The sequence below is a fragment of the Pseudonaja textilis genome, chromosome 3 (assembly GCF_049901715.1).
Source record: "Pseudonaja textilis isolate UNSWEBS1 chromosome 3, rPseTex1.2, whole genome shotgun sequence".
Lineage (NCBI taxonomy): Eukaryota > Metazoa > Chordata > Lepidosauria > Squamata > Elapidae > Pseudonaja > Pseudonaja textilis.
This window is the reverse complement of record NC_141992.1, coordinates 101298346-101319287: the sequence shown is the minus strand read 5'-3', so window position 1 is coordinate 101319287 and position 20942 is coordinate 101298346. Positions and strand designations below refer to the sequence as shown.

The 20942-nt window shown below is 39.0% G+C and overlaps 1 protein-coding gene across 1 annotated transcript in view; it reads left to right on the top strand.

The window, feature by feature from the left end:
• Positions 1-20942, top strand: part of RABGAP1L (RAB GTPase activating protein 1 like) — a 169612-nt gene that overhangs the window by 46648 nt on the left and 102022 nt on the right. The window contains exons 10-12 of the mRNA XM_026703343.2: positions 2649-2793; positions 3105-3198; positions 4439-4589. Coding sequence (XP_026559128.2) covers positions 2649-2793; positions 3105-3198; positions 4439-4589 — 390 coding nt within the window. The remainder of the gene's footprint in view (positions 1-2648; positions 2794-3104; positions 3199-4438; positions 4590-20942) is intronic.

Genomic DNA, 20942 nt, shown 5'->3' with positions numbered 1-20942 from the left:
TTGAATGTTCCTGGAATACAGGTAGTCCTTGACTTAACAACAGTTTAGTTAGTGACTGTTCAGAGTTACAATGGCACTGAAAAAAGTGACTTATGACCATTTATCACACTTCCATTGCAGGATCCCCATGGTTATGTGATCAAAATTCAGATGCTTCACAGCTGGTTCATATTTATGACGGTTGCAGTGTCTGGGGGATCATGTGATCACCTTTTGCAAACTTCTGAGATGGGGAAGCCTGTTTCACTTAACCATGTTTGTAAGTGAATCAACTACAATGATTCGCTTAACAAGTGCAGCAAGAAAGGTCGTAAAATTGGGCAAAATTCACTTAACAAATATTTGCTTAGCAACAGAAATTTTAGGCTCAATTGTGGTCATAATTAGAGTAATTATGTAATTAGAGATTGGATGTGGATAACCCAAGGCTTAGTCTTAATAGGCATTATAGATAACTACTGTAATTAAAACTAGGAAAATAAATGAAGTCCAGTTTATTTTTTTGCCTTGGTCTATTTTATACCCTCATTTAGGTTTCCTTTTTTCCATTTAGCATCTTATTGTCCTACTCTCATCGCTAAAACCTTTGAAGGTTTAGACATTTTTCAGGTCTGTAAGTTAACATAACCAAGGGCGATAGAATAGTGGAGAAAGTTGACTGACATCGGAATAAAGGACAACAGGCTATTACGTATTAGCTAAATAGGCTAGTTTCTTCCTACAGTTGATCTGTACCCCTTCACCATCCATATTAGCATATCCCAGTCTGAAAATTATTTCTAATTTTACCTCTGAAAGGAGGAGGTAGTCCCAAGCTTGAACAATGAATCTCTCTAAGACATGTCCTTTTGTCTTCAGTTCCCACATGCTCCTGTCTTAGCTCCTTTCTCCTGCTGCTGCATAAGATGCCATGCATCTTGTCCTCCTTTGATTGGCAATTCGCCTGCTAGCCTTCCATATCCTCAAACCTCCCCGTACTGAAAAAGATTATGCCCTTCTGCCCAGATTTGTCATGAAGCTGAACCCCGCCCCCCGACCAGGGTTTATTAGTACATGATTAGATCCATCTCGAAAATGTAAAAGGACCTCAGTTTAAAGACTTGACTTTATGTTACTCACAATGGTAGGTCCTGTGCCACAAGTGGGATTTGGCTCAAGAATTTTTTTCAGATGTGGCATGTAAGGATTTGAGTCTTTCCTGCTGGATCTGCAGTCAAGGGCTTCGTTTGTTTGTTTCCCTTGTTTGTATGCTACCCACTCTGTAACAGATCAACAGAGTTAGAGCTGCAAAAATACGATTAATACGAAAATTGAGCTTTAAAATAGTGAAGCTACAATTTAAAGCAATAGTATGTTAAATTTTTAATTACAACAGTGAAAGAGTCTTGAGTATATAAGGACCCTGTAAGCATGACTGAGGCTTGTCCACAATAAGGATTCTGTCCCTGAGAAAATATAGCGGTTTAGTTAAACTCCTGAGATCAGAGAAGAATATGTAACTTCTTTTCTATTCAGAATTCCATATGTTCTGTCCTAGGTATAACAATTGAAAATTTGGTAACTGGATGCAATATTGTATACTTAGGGTTTCTTGAAACAGTAATTCTAGCATTGAAAAAAAGATTCATAGAAATAGCATTCTGTTTAAGCCTATTAGTTTTCCAGCAAGACAAGAATTTTTGATGGATCCCCATCAGGTCCAACCAATGGGGCTTCAAAATACTTTTGCCTCAAAGAGCAATTTTCATAAGTGGAAGTAAAATGAACAGCATAGTGATCTGGCATTATGGCAATAAAAAAAAAACTGGACATGTTTATAAGGCTAGAGAAAGCAACCTGCATCCAGGTGGTAATTTCACAGTTTGGAATTCCCTCTATTAAATATCCATCTGTGCACATGTGTCCTCTGTTAAATACCTATAAATTATGTATAGGATATGCTATATAGAGCTATATAATCTCCTTTAAATGAATAATTGAATTGTGGAATTCTGTTAAGGAATATTCATCTAGAACCTTTTTTTGTTGCTTTTTAGGCATCAGTCAGGCTGTCTTGTACACTTAGATTTTGGGAGGTAACTTGATATATTCTTTATTTTGATTTAACCATCATTATACTTTGTAATATTGCATTGAATGACTACCTGGGAGTTGGCCTTACTATTAGGGTGCAGAGCCTGCTTCATGCAGTGTATTTTGAGTATGTTGAACAGACAGTGAATCTTTTGTTAGTAACTTAGCATTATGCTACATTTTTACTCCTCAGAATAGACAGTGAGTTTATAGATTTTCTGCTTAATGAATATGGCTGGATATTTTGAATGGGTGCTTTCTCTTCTCAGTTTAAGGCAACAAAATGTTTCAGATAGAAAAATAAATTATTTGCTAAGTGGGCTGCATTATTCCTTATTCTGTTTGTTTTAATTTCTATTTTGAATGGTTACTCTTTTTCTTTTTGTATTCTTAGCATATCAAACTTCAAATTAGCTACAGTGTTAGCAAGCAACAGTAATGGCTTAATGTAGTCAAACCAATATAATTTGTTTTACTCGTTAGTTTTTTTCATTCTTATATAGGGAAAATTGAACAATTGTTTTAATATTTAGAGTTGCTTAGGCTAAATTATGTTTTTTGTCATTTGTATTTAGTGTGAAGGGAAAGGCAGTATAAATGCTGGCGATTCAATCTATGAAGTCTTGAGTCTACACTGCAATTCTGAAAGAGAGGAAGAAGCAGTTAGTCCATTAAGTTTTGCTGATCAAATTTCTTTGCAAGAGGATGATGCTGAAGAGGGTGAGAGTAAAATGGACTTACGTATCTTGGTTCCATAATAATGGGATAAGATTATTAGAGTTATGGATGTCTTAAAATCATGAGCTGATCCTGTTCTTTCCCCAGGACGTGGATGCTGAAGTTTCCCAGTCTAGCATCTGGGGGACTATACCCATTTGGGAATGAGGTCAAGCTTCTTGAGTAAAGATGCTGTTGAGCAGCAGGGTGGGCAATATACTGCCAGCATACCTAGCTTATTCCTAACTCCCAACTTCAAATAAAGGATATATTGTGAAATTGATCAATATTGTTGCTCCCGATCTCTCTTGCAGGAAGCGATAATGAACTCTCAAGTGGTACGGGTGATGTATCCAAAGATTGTCCAGAGAAGATATTGTATTCTTGGGGAGAATTGTTGGGACGATGGTAAGAGTTAATGAGAAAAATGTTTAAACTACATTTTAAAAGAAACTTTCAGAACTGCAGAGTAAGAAAAAAATGAGGTTTTTTTTAGAAGTATTTAACTCAAATATGCAGATTCTCAGTCCTAGTGTTGAAAGCAGTTTGTGGAATCCCTCTTATTTTCACCAAACTGCAATTTAAAAAGACAAAATGGAAAATTATCATATCAATAGAGGGTAATGTTATTAACTATTTAATGAAATAGTTATGTAATTCTAATGAAATGTAAATTAAATTACTTTGTTCTGGCCTTGCCTATTTGGGAGAGTATGATCTAGTTTTGTGTATATAAACTGGGAGATCTGCCTTAGGCATGAAACCTACTGGGTGATCTTGGGCCAATCATTCTCTTTCAACCCTAGGAAGGAGAAAACGGCAAATCACAAAGTTTTGCCAAGAAAACTGCAGGGACTGAGAAATGGACATAACTTAATGGAAGAAAAATATATAAAAAGATCTATTGTCTGGATTGCATGCTTTTTTTTTTTTTGTATTTTTAGTAGGCTAGTTTTTACAGAAAAGAAAACCATTTGCTATTGGTATAGTTGGAACAATCACTGATCAGGTCATTTTGTGTTAGCCCAGAGTTGCTAGCAACCAGTCTTCCCTTCAGTGGGTCCTCTTCAGGTGTCTAATGGACCCTGTTGAGTTTCAGAGAAAACTTTTACTTTTTCTGCAGTTCTTAGGTACAATTCAACTAAGTCTTTGTCACTACCTAAAATGAAGGGACAGACATGGCTTTGAATTGGATCACAGGTACAAATGAAGAACTTGCTTGTTTTCTGATAAATTCGGGGAGATGAAATAACAGAAAAGATGTTTAAAATGGTGCTGGAGAAAGCAAATGTTGAATTCTAATTGTGCCTTTCGTAAGGTGACCTTGTGGAAATAAAAGCAGCAAAATGTAATCGTTTCCCACTGTCATGGTGTGCACAGATAATTGTCCCATAGACTTGCTTAGGGAAATTCCAGTCTTGCAGCTCCAAAAGGACCTGGAGGAAATGGATCCCTTGGGTTTCAGGCTGGGATATAGTATTGAAATGGTGTGGCTTATATTTAAATGTGACCATAGCAAGATCAAAATGGTGATAAAGCATCCATCCCAGTCCTCCATATTTTCTTAGCAGTCTCAATATCACATAGAGAAATATAAGAAACAGAGAAAAAAATTGAACAGAAAAAAAATTCTCTTTATCTTATCTAGGCATAATAATCTGGAAATGCGACCAAAAGGTCTATCTTCATTGGTGAAAAGAGGTGTGCCAGAGGCTTTGAGAGCTGAAGTGTGGCAGTTACTAGCAGGATGTCATGATAATCAAGCGATGTTGGATAAATACAGAATTCTTATCACAAAGGTCAGTGTCTTGTTTTCTTTAATACAATATGGCTATATATTTTAAAGCAGTGATCTTGTTTTTCAAATAAAATAGGTTAAAATTATGGTAGGTATACTTTGCTGTCTGCTCTGACCTTTCAGTGAGGAATAGTGCTTCTCTGTATGTGTGAAGTTGCATGATTATCTGTATACGATATACCAAATCTTTCATTTTTCTGCAGTTTTAAATACTGCACATTATTTAAGAGAATATTTGAGTAGTTAGGATGGTTTTAACTAGGAGCTGGTTATAACCTCTATAACCGTATATTCATACGAGCCAGTTATTTGAGAGATCACTTATTTTACTGTTATCTGTCTGGCCTGTTTGGACTGGTAAGATGGGTGTATTTTGAATCCCTCATTTTTTTTAAGATGGATGTCTTCTCATTGTGGTTCTTGTCCTTTGAAATGGGCTTCCTCTTGAAATCTGGGTGGTGCCATTCTTAATGGCATTCTGGAAGCCTTTAATCCTGCCTATCTCCTGGGCTTTGGGCTAGAATGGATGGAGCTCCTGCTAGATGTATGATTTCTGCTTTATGTGTTGTCTGGATTTGCCATCAGTTTATTGGTTCATGTAGATTGTTATTTTTACATTATATTGTGAGCCACTGAGAAGCAGCCTGCAGTCTGGTGATACCTCTGAATGAATGAATGAATATCTTGTTTTAGAGCTCTAATGCAGTTTAATTCATCTTACTTGTTTGGAGAGCAGAGTACATAATAAATCCTAGAATGAAACTTAGAATATAACAGAAAAAAATTCAAGAATTCCATAGTGATTCAATCAAAACAACTGTTTTATTTACTTACTTAGTGCTTTTGATGTTTGTAATGTTATATAATTTTCAAGGCTTATGTAAGAATTTTGCTGTTGAGAAAATTTTATAAAAAATAGTAATATGGGGTTTTTTTAAAGTTCAATTATAGATAGTACATTTGAGAGTGGCTGACATTTAGTTCTACTTTTGGTTTCTTTTAACATTACTGTTGCTGTAACAACTTCCTAACTTCCTTTCTTTAAGAAAGCCATTTTCTATAACAATAACATTCAATTTATGAATGTGACTTTCATTCTTGTCTTACTAAAAAAAACACCCCTTCCCATTAGATTTTGTGGGTGTTTAAATATTAAGTCTTCAACAGAACATTATAAATTAAACTTACTTAAACTTAACTGACATGAATATTTTTTTTATTAATGACATAATTGTGTCTTAGTTCCAAATTGGCATGTGAACATTAATGAATATATTCTGAAGGATTATATAATAGAAATAGAATTGTTATATAACAATAAGATAGAATTCTAATTGTTTTGTCTTTTGGCAACTAACCCGCCATGCTTTTCAGTCAGTTCTTCCTTGTTTTCTCTATCATGAAGATCAATTGGACAAGCCAGGAAACCCCATTCATGATTTTAATATTACATGTGACTTGACTTTATAATGATGAGGATGATGTTATTCATTCAGTTGTCAAGAAATTCTATGGGCCAGGTTCTCTCCACATCTTCCGATCTTGCAGTACTACTTTGAGTTTTTCTATGCTCTGGCTGGTGTCAGCTTTGATGATATTCAGCCACCATCTTCTTTGATGGCTTGGTTTTCTTTTACCACTATCTCTTCCAAACAAAATTGTTTTCTTGAGTGAATTCTGCTGAATGACATGGCCAAAATAAGTGAGTGAAATGGCTTATTCCTCTCTTAACAAGCCAGAGCCATAAATAGGTAAAGTTTATTCTTTGATTATCATTCGAACTTGCTCGAGCACTGTAAATCAAAACTAGACAGAATACTGTCATATCAAAATTGATTCAGCATACAATTTTTTGCTGAAAAATTGAAAATGGAAGCATAACCATATTTTTATTGTGAAACTGTTTTTAATAACATATTTTAGTGATGCAGTTGAATATAGTACATTTGCTAATAATTTAATAAATTTAGTAATAGGTTTATTAGTAAGCACTTTGATGTGAGAATGGTGAGGCATAAAAAAATAATACAAATTGTTTTTCATATATTGTAAGATTACTGTGAGATTGCTTTTCCTTCATTATGTCTTCAAGATAAACATACCAAATTCCTTCCAGTCCTATTCCATGTACATAGATTCTGTGCCTATCATGAGCCGTAGTGGCACAGTGGTTACAATGCAGTATTGCAGGGAAATTTTGCTGACTGCTGATTGCCAGCAGTTCGGCAATTTGAGTCTCACTAGCTCAAGGTTGACTTAGCCTTCTAACCTTCCGAGATTGGTAAAATGAGGATCCAGATTGTTGGGGACAATATGCTGACTCTGTAAACCACTTAAGAGAGGGCTGTAAAGCTCTATGAAGTGGCATATATGTATGTCTAAGTGCTATTGCTATTGCTATCACCATCATTATTGTCCTTATCTATATTCTACTTTGTCAGTACCAAGATCCTTGGATTGCAGTACCCAAAATTGAGACATGTTTTTCATGCAAGGTCTGATGAAAGCAAGCTGGGTGGTACTGTTTCTTTATATAAAGTGGATACTTTTTCAACAAAGCCATAAAAATATGTCCTATGTTTATTAGGTGGAAGTAGTTTATGTGACATAAGTATAAATTTAATGATCTTTAGCTTCATTAGAGGATATATTACATACCATCCTAGAGCTTGAAATTTTTATCCCTTTTTTCATTTAAGACAATAGCTCACTAGAGCCTGAAAGTGGAAGGACTTTCATTGTGTCTTATTGAACCCTGTTTCCGACTAGGAATTCAGAGTCAGCATCTGGCAATTACTGTCTTCAGATAACAATCCAGAATTTCTGGCTTTTTTTTCTGAGTTTCTGTGCTTTGAAACATAGATTGTAGTTCGTGAGGTAAAATGTGAACGTATTTTTGACATTTGTTCTATTCAGTCTTTTTCTTCCCATCTATATTCTTTGTACAATTTAAAGCTGCTCAAAATCTAGCAGTGTTAGAAATGTGCCATTGATTTCCTCCCCCTTCCACTGCCACATCATTGCATGAACTTTCCTGCTGTTCCTATAATAAAGCCCTCCCTTCACCTTTTAAACAAATCCTTGCCTCCTTTTAAATTTTCTAAATTGTTAATTTTTATATTCTTTTTTTATATTTTACCATTTTACTGTATACCTTCAGAATCCCCCCCCCCGAGTAGATGGTTCAATAATGTAAACAAATAAATTGTATATAAAATAGGTAATATACAGTAGAATCTATTCGTAGCATATAATTTATTAAATAATACAAATGTAGTTATATTATCCTGGGCTGTTAAAAAATATTTAAAAAATACAGTTGGGAACTGTATAACTCTGCTGGTCAATGTATAGTAAACATGAGTATTGTATACTTTATCCTGAGAATAACAAAAGCATGAAAAAACATTTCATATGCTCCTCAGAAAAAAGCCAATATATTCTGTAACTAGTTCTAAATAAAGATTTTCATCAGGTTCATTTTAAATAATACGGGTATTCCTTGAATGCTCTCTGCTATAATTTCTTTGTTTTCTAGAATGTTCATGATGTGCATCATAATTACAACATTAACCAACTAGTTATTATAGTAACATGGTAGTGCTTGCCCAGCCACCTGATTCCGCTTAGCTGCCTGTGTGCCCTCCTGACCCTGCCAGCTACCACCCCCTGGATCAACTGTGCTTGTATTGTGCTGCATTAGCCACTTGTACATCTGGCAGCAGCCACTCCTGCCTGGCTGTGCTTTTTCTGGATTGCAATGGCTGCTTGCATACCCTGCCACCCCCCCGCCCCCACAGAGCACCTGTCCCATGTCTGGCCATGCTGTGCCACAGCAACCACCTACCTGCTTGAAGGCTGCTTGTAAGCTGCCTGGAAGTCACAAGTTCCTGCTGACTTCCCCATTGTTTTTGCCTATTGCAAGTTGATAGGGAGTTGCACGGAAGTCCTCTCGTAAGAATTCATGATCTTTGGTTAACCACAGAAGTGGGAATTACCAGGATTTCCACTATTGCAACTAAGTGGCATGATCACATGATGTCATGCTTTATGACAGCATTATTTAGCAACAGAAACCTGGTCCTGATTATCATCATTAACCAAATACTACAGGTTTATATTTGCTGAATACCTGCCACAGTTAATTGTCCTTTTCCACAAAAGATTCTTTATTTTGGCTTGCTGTGATATTCTCCTTTCAACACTCTTAGGGGGAATGATAGAATTAAACTAGCTTCTAAGACTGTTTATGTCTACATAATAACTGATCATGTTCTTTTGTACCATCACTATTATAGAGATAGATGTAGAGTCTTATTTTTCCACTTTTGACAGAAATGTAGCTGCTAAAATCAATTTGTACTTTTTTCTTTTTAAGGTTCCTTTGTAACACATTATATTGGAAAGTTTGTGTAGCATTTTGAATGTTCCATAGGGCATTGTAGATATAAATTTTCCACAGTTTAACTTTAACCCATGATATCAAATCAAATGCAGATATAAAATAGATGAAACTGCATGAGCTAGGTTTAGTCATATATTTCTTTACTAAATATTGTAAAACAAATGCATGACAAATGGGAGAATAATTAATAAATCCACAATAGATAGACGACTGTTACTATTCATATATAAGTTGCATGTAAAAATTCAGTTTAGTTCACAAGACCATCTTGTAGAAACAATCTCTTTAGTGTGAGAAGTGAGATGGGTTGGATTCTCTCTCTATCATTATTTAATGTTAATATAAATTCCTTAGTGGTCTACCAGAACACTCCTGATTTTCCCCCACCAAAGTTAGCATATAGATAGATCCCCATGTCATGTCCCTGTTGGAGCCTGAATCCTGAAGAGGGAGACGAACAGCTGACAGGGAATGGGAGTGTGGCTCTGTTGGCTGTGGAAGAAACTGGGGAAGGGCAAAGTCCATCTGGGCAGAGCAGGGGAGAGGTAGAACAAAGGGAGGGGGAGTTCAGAGGAAGACCCAGGCCCACCCCCTCTTCATCATAGGGCATGCAGGGAGGAACGAAGAAGGGAGCAACGTGGGTTGCGTGGCTTATGGGGGAGGAAAGGGCCCTGATTCCCTTCATTAGCCACACTTGGTAATGAGTGTTTAAAGGAGATGCATGCTGAGTGTTAAACGTGAGTTTATCTTGCATTGACTTTGATTATCTGTGTTCCTGGGGTCTTCCCAACCATGTTGAGATGTGAGCCTTGCCTTCACATCTGGAATTCTTGCTTTTGCCCTGTTGGACTAATTACCTCATTTTGCCTTGATTGGACTTATAGTTTACAGTTTTTGTTGACCACATTTTGGACTTGATTCTCTGAAGCCAAAGGTTGTTCCTGGGAGAGTTTTTCTCCAGCCAGAAGGTAACCAGGAAATTGAGGGCAAAGTTGGAGCTAATAAAGGGACTCCTATTGATTATCTGACTGTGTTGCCTTTGTGCCATTTCCCAGGTCATCACACCCCATGCTACTTCATCAGATGATTCAGTCCTTCTATCCCAGGCTCCCATTAGATTAAAATGTGAACTTAAGATAATGTCCCATTCATGTCACAGTTGATGAATTAATACATTATGAATAGACAAAAATTTGGTATTTGCTAAGTGTCCAGAATCCTCACATGGTAATTAAATGGACATAAAATTGAACAAACTAAAATTTTCAGATACCTCAGAATTGAGGGGAGGGGAAATGCACATAGTTCAGAATGCTGAAAAATCAGTCTCGCAATTTATTATTTTCTATCTTACTGGCAGCACAATAGAATTTGGTAATATCCAGTTAAGTAGAGTCTATTTGGAGCCCCAAAAGAATCTATTATAGAAGATGACTTGACTTGGTATGTCAATGAAAACAGTATAAAACAGATTCTAATTATAGATTTTACAGCACCTGGATTATATAGTATAGTTATATATATAATATGACTATATATGGAATTTTTTATGTCTGCCTTCCAGAATAGATGAAGTCAGAACATTAAATTGATTAATCGTTAATGCTCTTCTCAAGTAAAACTTTGTGATCCAATCTAAGTTTCTGGCCAGTTTGAAAATATAAGGCAAGAAAAAAATGCTCCTGGGTAGGAGAGACTGATCTTGTTGATTTCCATTTCCAGAATATGTTGTGTCAGAATTCTTTTGGGTTGTTTATATCCCCAGGGAGGGAAGACTCATGCAAAAAGCCATGAAAGTGTATTGTCCTCAACTTGTGACCACAATGGACCCCAGAATTTTGCTCAGAAGTCATTGCAGTTATTATTAATTAATTAACTTATTTATTTTTTGCTTTGCTTTGCTTTGATTTGTCAATTGCTTACAAAATAATAGGTATAAGTATATACATAATTATGAATATATGAAATGGGTACATATAAGAAAAATAAAAGAAACAATAGGACAGGGATGGTAGGCACGTTGGTGTGCTTATGCACGCCCCCTACAGACCTCTTAGGAAAGGGGTGAGGTCAATAGTAGACAGCCTAAGGTTAAAGTTTTTGGGGTTTGGGGAAGAAACCACAGAGTCAGGTAGAGTATTCCAGACATTGATCACTCTGTTGCTGAAGTTGTATTTCCTGCAATCAAGTTTGGTGCGGTTAACCTTGAGTTTGTATCTATTGTGTGCTCTTGTGTTGTTATGGTTGAAGCTGAAGTATTCATTGAAAGGTAAGTCATTGCAATGTATGATTTTATATACCATACTTAGATCAGACCAAAGACGGCGTAATTCAAGGTTTTCTAGGTCTAGAATTTCAAGTCTGGTGGCATAAGGTATTCTACAACGAGTAGAGGAGTGGAGAACTCTTCTTGTGAAATATTTCTGGACTTTCTCAACTGTGCTGATATCAGATATGTAATGTGGATTCCAGAGTGATGAGCTGTATTCGAGTGTTGGCCTAGCAAATGTTTTGTATGCTTTAGTTAGTAGTGTGATATTACCAGAGAAAAAGCTACATAGGATTAGGTTAACAACTCTTAATGCCTTTTTGGCTATGTAGTTACAGTGGGCTCTAGCACATAGATCATTAGAGACGAGTATTCCAAGGTCCTTTACAGAGCTTGGATCATCAACAAGGTCTTGACTATTCAGCTTGTATTTTACTTTCTGATTTTTTTTTTTTGCCAATATGTAAGACAAGCATTTATTTGTTGAGATTTGAAATTGCCATTTGTTTGACCATTCTGATACATAGTCAAGATCTTTTCGAAGGGTAGCAGCATTGTCTATGGTAGCTTTACATCATCAGCGAAGAGAATGCAGTTGTTCTTAATATGATCACAGAGGTCATTTATGTAGAGTATGAAGAGAGTTGGTCCTAGAACACTGCCTTGGGGGACACCACTATTGACAGGTACAGAATTTGATAGGACACTCCCAATTTTGACCATTTGTTGTCTGTTTGACAGGAATGCTTCTGTTAGTTTTAGGAGTAGTTTGTCATGTACCACTGAATCAAAGGCTTTACAGAAGTCTGTGTAGATTGTGTCTATTGTTTTGCCCTGATCGAGTTGTGTAGTCCATATGTTTTTGCAGTGTAAGAGTTGCAGATTACAGGATAGTTTTTTTCTGAAACCAAATTGTTTATTGGAGAGTAGGTTGTTTGTCTCTAAGTGGAGGATAATGGATTGGTTAATAATTGATTCCATGACTTTACAGGTGATGCAGCATAAGGAGACTGGTCTGTAATTTTCAACTAGGCTGGGGTCTCCCTTTTTGAAGATGGGGATGACCGTGGCTTGTGACCATAGGTTAGGCAAGGAGCTGGTCCTGAAAGATTTTTCCAAGATTATGCTTAGAGGTTCTGCTATGACAGTGGATAGCTTTTTTAAGAAGTAGGCACATATTCCGTTCGGTCCAATAGATAGAGATGGTTTTAGATTGCGTAGTGCTTTTTCAACATTGTCTTCTGTAAAATCAATATGTATTAGATCATTGTAGTTTTCTGTGGTTCGGCTATGATCTAATTTGAAATACCACGTGACTGCATTCTATTATTGTTTTTATGACAAAAACCTACAAAAAAAACTCACATCTCAGTCACATGACTCTGGAATGCTGCAACCAGACATAAAAGCAGTCATGTTATGGAGTGGAAGTTGTAATTTCAAGGATGGGTCATAAATAACTTTTTTGAAATTAAACAGCTGGTATAGGTCAAGGATTACCTGTACAATTTGTGTAGAACAGAGTTCCCCAACCTTTCTGGCTTTGTGGACTGGCGAGAGGTAGATAGATGGTTCCCCTTGCATATAGCTAACAAGCGTGCGCATGCGCACAGATCCATTTGCATGAGTGGTATACATGTGAGTCCACCATTTACGCAAAAGGAACACATGTAAATGCACTCACCCACTGCTCACACAAGTGGGGTTGTGCACGCATGCTCACCCAGCATTTCCACACCTAGTTGCAAACAGATCATGGCCCATTAGTGGGCTACAGACTAGTGGTTGGGGACCTCTGATCTAGAAGATATTATCTTCTAATCTTATGAGATCCTATGAGGAAAAATGTTGATTCACTCAATACATAAAGAAGATTAACTAGATTTTCAAGTTGATCTTCATTGTCTGTTCCACAATGACGATCAATATTGGAGACACAGGATCATATCTGGAGCACATTTCTTAATATTTGGATTGCACAATTTCTAATTTTGAATAGTTGTCATAGTTGTCAACTTGGGCCATGTTATGCACCGTATAAGAGATTACATGCTTCAGCTGTAAATAACTTTAGGAAGGCCAAGTTAAATAAGACATGTTTTATTCTGTATAAAATCCAAGTTTACTATTCCTCACATTTGCCAGTATAGCACAATTGTGTTAAACCTTGAATAATTTTGATTAGGCATACACAAAGATATTTCATTTTTGCCTACTTCTGTCTTAACATTTCAGTTTAATGTCACTAAAATTAAGTACTTAGGACAAATAACAGTTTCAAATAACAGTTTTCTAATGTGAAGAGGTATATAAGGTATATAAGAGCATTGTGAAGAGGTATATAAGTCTAAATGCTATTGCTATATTGATCAATTCTGCAGACTGTTAACTAATTGGAGCATGTTTTTCTTTCTAATGCTGAGTGACATATCTTAATACAGAATATCTACTTTGTTTATCCAGATGCCAGTTCCCATGAGATAGGATAAATATTAAAGTAGTATAAACATCTGAAAATATCAAATTTCAAAGTTGAGTTAATGCATGTTGTACAGGTAACATCTTTCCTAAATGGAACAGTTGTTGGGCACTGTAGAAAGATGTTTAAATAAATTATTAATTGCACTGCTTCCCCATCATAAATATTTACACAGGCCTTTTTTATATAAATGCAATGATGTTATTACTTGTTGAAAAAGATGTAATCTATAATCTGCCTGTTCTCTAGGGTTATGTGTAGTAAGGATTTCCAAAGGGTACAAAAGATATTTTTCATTTCTGGCATAATTTAATTAAATATATGTTGCTAAATAACTTTGATTCCAGAGTTGTAGTTGAATTACAGTAATCAGTAATACTGCTGTCTGTCAAAATATCCTGAAATTTGCAAAGTGTCAAATATATATGATGGGATGATGTTTTCCGCCTATAGACCCTAAACATTAAATATTATTTGAGGATGCTAAACTACAAATTTCATAAATTAAACTAGCTTAAAATAAAACAAATTTTAAAATTAAACTTTTAAAAATAATACTATGTGATTAAAAAGGTAGATAACTGAAGCTACATTTTCAAGCAAAATGAACAAACATTGGAATGCCTAGTGGAAAAACACTATAGAACACATTTTCCAGACTATGAGAGTCTCCTTTAAACAGGTCTAGAAGGGAAAGATTTCCTCTAAATATTGTATTTGAAGCTTTTTGTCTGAGGTAGAAGGTAGATGAGAATGAGGATGATGAAAGTGCTAACAAAGTATGTGAGAGAAAACCATACAACATATAGACTTATGGGTATGATTCAAGATGTGAATAGACCCCTGCATAGCACATGACCAGACTCTTCGAGGAACCATCTGTCCTATTGTTTCTGCCCGCCCAATCAGGTCTGTTGGGGAGGACATGCTCTGGGTCCCTTTAACCCAACAGTATCACCCTGTTGGATCCAGAAGTCATGCCTTCATTATGGCAGCACCTGCCCTGTGGAACAGCATTCCCCACTGGAGATACAGATGTTAACCTTTGATAAGGCTCTAAAGACCTGGGTTTCGCCCCTGAGCTGTTCAGAGCATCCAGTAGTGGGAGGTGCTTCAGTCTCCTCTTGAATAGGCTGGGCTTAATTGGCAGGACACTCCTCCTCCTTCATGGGACTCCTCCCTAGCGTCCCCCAGTTCTTAGCTCAGCCTTTATTGGAATAGGTAGCTTTCCAGATTGGCCGGAATAGCAGCTAAAACGACAGAGATTCAAACATCAGGTTTGCTTTTTTCAGTTAACTCAAGGACTCCCTTTGTCATCTAGGAGTCCCAATAGCCTCCGATGGTTTTATTACCACGTGGCCGCCGGGGCTAGTTGCGCTTCTCTAGAGGAGATAGACTTTCAAAGAGATCAAATTACCATTTGAAAGCCCGCAGCCGCCAGGGCTCATTATCCTCTTTTGGGGGAGTGATCGCAGCACTCCAAGAGCAGTTTCAGGCGGAAGCCTCTAATCCACAGCCCTTATCTTCCCGATCGTTAACAAGAGCCTTTCCGAACAGTGTGCGTGCCTCATGTTCGGCTCATAAACGGCTGAGGCTTTTCCCCCTCAAAACACCTAAGGGGATTGGCGGCATAAGCACTGCTTATCCTTTCCCGCATAGTCTCTTTTCGCTGTTCAGAACAGTGATTTAGATGGGAACTAGCTGCTGGACAATTTTAGCCGCACCAAACGGGCAGGCGCCATTTTGAGGACTGTATGGAATCCATTCACCATTAATCAAAATAAAAAAAATACACCATGAGAGGCTTTTTCCCCTTACTGGGTTTCCCTCGTAGAGACCAAGGGATTGGCACCTCTGACTCCAAAACTCTGGGGCAGAGGATCTGATTTTTTTAGCTAATCCTCACAGAATAAAAGTCCAGCAGCTCAACAGCGAGCACCAAGGCCTAAGTCCGCCTGTGCAGGGCAGCTGTTGCAGGCCAGTGTTACTCATCTACTTCTGGCATGAAGAAGTGTTGCTAATTGGATTCGAATTGAAATTGATTGGATTAGAGATCAATAATACAACAACAACAATAACAGGGATTAAATAATTTATAAGGGTCCTCTGCATCTTTTTGGAGCAGGTCCCTGGATGTGCCAACCACCTTTAAAGCCTCATTGACAAATCTTATAGTGGAAATGGCAAGCAGCAATGGCTCAAGGGCTTCTACCTCCAGAGCAATGACCAGGGTCCTGGGCAAATCCAAAGCTTCCAAGAGGCCTTCAAAGGCCAAGGAAAAGGACACCCATAGACGCCATCAGGCTATAGAGAAATAATTGAAGCATATGTGGGAGACAGAATGGACTTCACCAGGCCCATCTCCCCCTCGAGCCTCCCGGGCCCCTCCTCCTCCCCTGGATCTTTCTCTTCCATCCAGGCGTAATTCTGCTAGGCAACTTTCTCCTGGTACCTCAATGACAGCAACCGTATGACGGTGGGCCCCTGAGGCCACATTTACTCCAACGGCGGCCAACTTCCACCAAGAGGATCCCTTCCCCAAGGATGTTCCCCCCAGGATGAGGGCATAGATGGAACTGGCAATATGACGGGATTGCAGCTGGCATTCAGCAGTCTGTATGGGCCAGAAGATAGTCCACTATCTCGGAATGTGAATCTCACTCAGGATGGTCACTAACCGGGATGGACCAGCAAATTCCTCAGGTACCTCCCCAAGGGGAATTTTCTATCTTCCCAGGCATGCCTCCCCAGGGGCTTCAGGAAGAGGGGAATCAAGAAGAACAAATGGACCAACTAGAGAGAGGGTCAGCTCATGACATCGATCCGGCTCTGTCAGAGGTGGAACCACTGGAGAGGGGCATGTCCGATGACGAGGGCCTCACTCCTGACCATCCAACTTTCACGGGACTATCCCACCCTCAGTTATTCAGATCACTTTTATTCAAGGCCAAGACAACTGCGTGCCTTGATAAAGCGACTACATCTTCGCAACAACCAATTTCACAGGAGGAGGCAGATGATTTAATTTTCTCTTAGCATATAAATGAAGCTGACATAATACCAGTCCCACAGATGTTTTCCGACTTACTACAGAAACAGTGGGCTTCCGCAGTAGTGTTTCCTGCCCCTACGGTATATGATAGGAAATTTTATAACCTTGCTCCTGAATTTTCCAATTTCTTAAACACACCCTCAGTTGATGATCCGATAGTGGCCTCGGAATCCCCCTCTGCTATTCCCAATGAATCGGAGGAGGTGCTTAAGCCAGAAGATAAGAAGGGAGAACTAGCTCTTTGCAAGGCTCATCAATCTGACACGTGGGCTATAATAGCGACCACAGCCACATCTTTTTTCATGTGGTCTTCCCTCAGATGGCTTCGCCACCTGCAGGAGACCATCCCATCCTCCAATATACGAGCACACCAGGACATTGCCAAACTGATTGCTGCAGCAGAATTTTCGTCGGATGCAACTTTTAATGCGGTAAAATTTTCCTCTAGAGCCATCACACTGCAAGTATCAGCAAGGCAGCTACTTTGACTCAGGCATTGGCAAGCTGACACCAAACACAAGTGGAAGCTTGCCTCAGCACCTCTATCGGGTGAAAAGCTGTTTGGCAGAGCCTTGGATCCTCTCTTCATAGAAACGAGGAACAAAAAAATGATCCTTCCTTCTCTTTTTCGGAAGTCAGACACCAGGAATCCCCAACCCTTTTGGAGAGGTTCCTTTCGTCCCTTCTATCAGGGACCCTATTCCCTGAGATTCCAAAGGTCCTCTGGATACCGGCAGGTACAGCAATCTGAGAGGTCTGAATTTGGGGACAGGAATAGACAGGGAGGGCAATCCAAGAGGCAATTCAGGGGAGCAGGAACCAGGGGCTTCCGCCGCCCTAAATAATTCTTACCAAGATGCCCCCATTGGTGGGAGGCTAAAGTTTTTTGCTGACCAGTGGGATTCCTCCACGTCTGATTCCTGGGTCAGGGACACAGTTAGATTTGGGTTGGGTCTGGAGTTCCAATCCACCCCTCCGAACTTTTTCATGAGATGCCCAAGGTCTAGGAACCCTGATAAAAGATCTCTTATACAAACAGCTATCAACCGCTATTGGAGATCCGGGCCATTTGACCAGTGGCACCAGACCAACAGGGCAAAGGTTTTTATTCACACTTTGTGGTGCCGAAAAGTTCAGGGTGATGGAGGGCAATTTTAGACCTGAAACGTCTCAACTGACCACCCTACAATCTATTTTACTTAGCATTAGACAGGGTGACGTCCTAACATCAATTGACATCACAGAGGCATATTTACACATTCCAATTCGACCTTCCCACAGTAAATTCCCCACATTCTGCTATTCTAATCTACACTTTGAGTATGTCGCCCTCCCTTTTGGTCTAGCTTCCGCCCCACAGGACTTTTACTAAGGTTCTGGCAGCCCTGGCCACCCATCTCAGAAATGCTTCTGTCAGGCTACAGTGTTATCTTGATGACATTTTAATTTTGTCATCTTCCTGTCAACAGGCCAAATCAGATACTCTTATTACTTTGCAGTCCCTTCAACAACATGGTTTCTCTATAAACTGGGCTAAGAGTCACCAAACTCCCTCTACCCGGCTAGTTCACCTGGGAGCCATTATTGATATGATGGATGGTAAGGACTTCCTCTCACCAGACAGGCAGACAACTATCTCAGGAGATCAGAACCATCAAGTGAGTGCCCCTAGCTCTCTTATCTAAATTACTGGGGAAAATGATCTCCAGCATCTCTTTTGTTCCCTGGGCCTGCTCCACGCTAGAACCCTGCAATGGTAGTTGCTGCCGTACTAACAGGTCAGGAAGAGACACCACCAACGCCCGAGTCACACCTCCACCAAGGGTGCTGAGATCACTTCATTGGTGGACTGTCCCATCTATCAACAAGGGCTGTCATTTCAAAGACCCCCACAGAGCCACCATCACGACGGATGCCAGTCTCTTTGGCTGGGGGGCTCACTACCAGTGTCACACAGCACAAGGGCGTTGGGCCATACCAGAGCAATTGTGCAGCATAAATTGGTTGGAGCTCAAAGCAGTCCACCTGGCTCTTCACAGCTTCCTCCCGCAGCTTCGGTCCAAGCACATCCTCATCCTGACAGACAACATTACGACAAAGGCCCATATCAACAAGCAGGGGGTATCCATTCGAGACAGCTGATGAAGAAGGTGGAGAGATTGTGCCTTTGGACCGAGATCAACTTACTTTCCATCAAAGCGGAGAACATCTCGGGTCGGTCAAATACCCAGGCAGATTGGCTGGGCCATGGTAGATCAGGCAGAATGGTGCCTACATCCAGATCTTTTTCGGGAAGCAACCCAGAGGTTTGGCCAACCAGTCATCGACCTGTTTGCATCCCCCAGCAACACACAACTACCTTGACAAAGTCTTAGTTGCACTCACAAATGGTCCTTTTGAGCCCCTAAGGACTACAAGTCTCTGCTTCCTAACCTATAAGGTGGTCTTCTTAGTCGCAATAACTTCAGCATGAAGAATCTCCGAACTTGCAGCTTTATCAGTGAGACAGGACCTTTGCACTTTCCATACCGTCAGAGTGGTCTTTCAACCTGACCCAACATTCATACCAAAAGTTAACTCGGCTTTCCACAGGGCACAAGAGTGCCTTCCTAACTTTTGCCCAAGGCCAAACCATAGACTCGAACATCAATGGCATCAACTTGATGTGAAATGAGCTTTACACTCTTATATAGACTGCACTGCAAATTTTAGAAAATCAGAGGCTCTGTTTATTTCGTTTCAACCTACCACTCAAGGATGTAACATTTCCTCTTCAACAATTGGCAGGTGGTTGAGGGCCATGATTGCTAAACCATACGAGATGCAATCACTGCCAGTTTCCAGAGATATAACAGCCCATTCTACCAGGAGTGCAGCGACTTTGGCATCATGGGTCACACAGGCACCACTACATGAGATCTGTAGGGCGGTAACCTGGGCCTCTCCATCGCCCTTCATTAGACACTATAAAATTGATGTTTATGCCTCTGCCGAGGCTGCATTTGGTAGGAGGGTTTTACAAAGTGTCCACAGGGACCAACGAGGGACTTCTAACCAGATGGAGATCCTCCCGTAGGACAGTCCAAGCTTTGGTATGTCCCACTACTAGATGCTCTGAAAAGCTCAGGGGAGAATGGGCATTGGTACTTACCTGATACGCCTGTTCTCCATGAGCTGTGAAGAGCATCCAGCCCCATCCTTATTCCGTCTGGTGGGGCACTATTCCGGCCACACGTTAGATAGGGTAAAGTATAGAAAGTTTCAACACTTCGACTTTGCCAAAACCTGGGGGACGCTAGGGAGGGGTCCCGTAGAGGAGGAGGAGCGTCCTGCCAATTAAGCCTAGCCTATTCAAGAGGAGACTGATGTTCTTCACAGCTCACCAAGAACGGGTGCATCAGGTAAGTATCAATGCCCATTTCCCAGGTATTTGGGCCAGAGGATTAGGTGAACTCCACTCTTGATGTTTTTTTTTTCTCTTTGAGACATATTGTATACCTTAGATATCAGGGATCATGTTGCTTTAATTCTGGTTGTTGGGAGTCACTATTGTAAGATAGTTAGCCATAGTAATTGTTTAAAAATAGAAATAAAATAAATGAAGTCTTTGGAACATAGCAATTCACTCATATTAAACCTATTTATAAAATACTAAGTATTCCAGTAAAAGGTGTTAGCAACCCAATAAAGGCAAACAATATAGTTATTTAACATCAGAGCATTTTATTGCAAGAAAACAAACAACTTCTGCATTTGATATAATTTTAGGATCTTTAATGATGCAATTACTAGGCTATTACACTAAGAGCAATTTTATAGTGCTATTAAGATTCTGTAAATTTGGGTAATATATAGTAATCTTAGGTTTTGCAATGTAGCATGTGTTGAGAATTTGATTATTATCATTATTTACCATGAGCATTCATGGAAATAAATGAATGGATGTTTTTATAATACATTTTACATGTTTGCTTTCATTATAGTTGTTATCATGATCCAAATTTGAAATGTCAGCTGACTACAGGAATTTTTTGTTATTTTTGGTGAGTTTAATAATTAATAGACAATTGTTGTCAGTAAGAATTAAATTACTTTGACTTGCTAACTGGTGCTGTTCCGGTATATAGTTCAGTAAAAATGGCTTTGGTG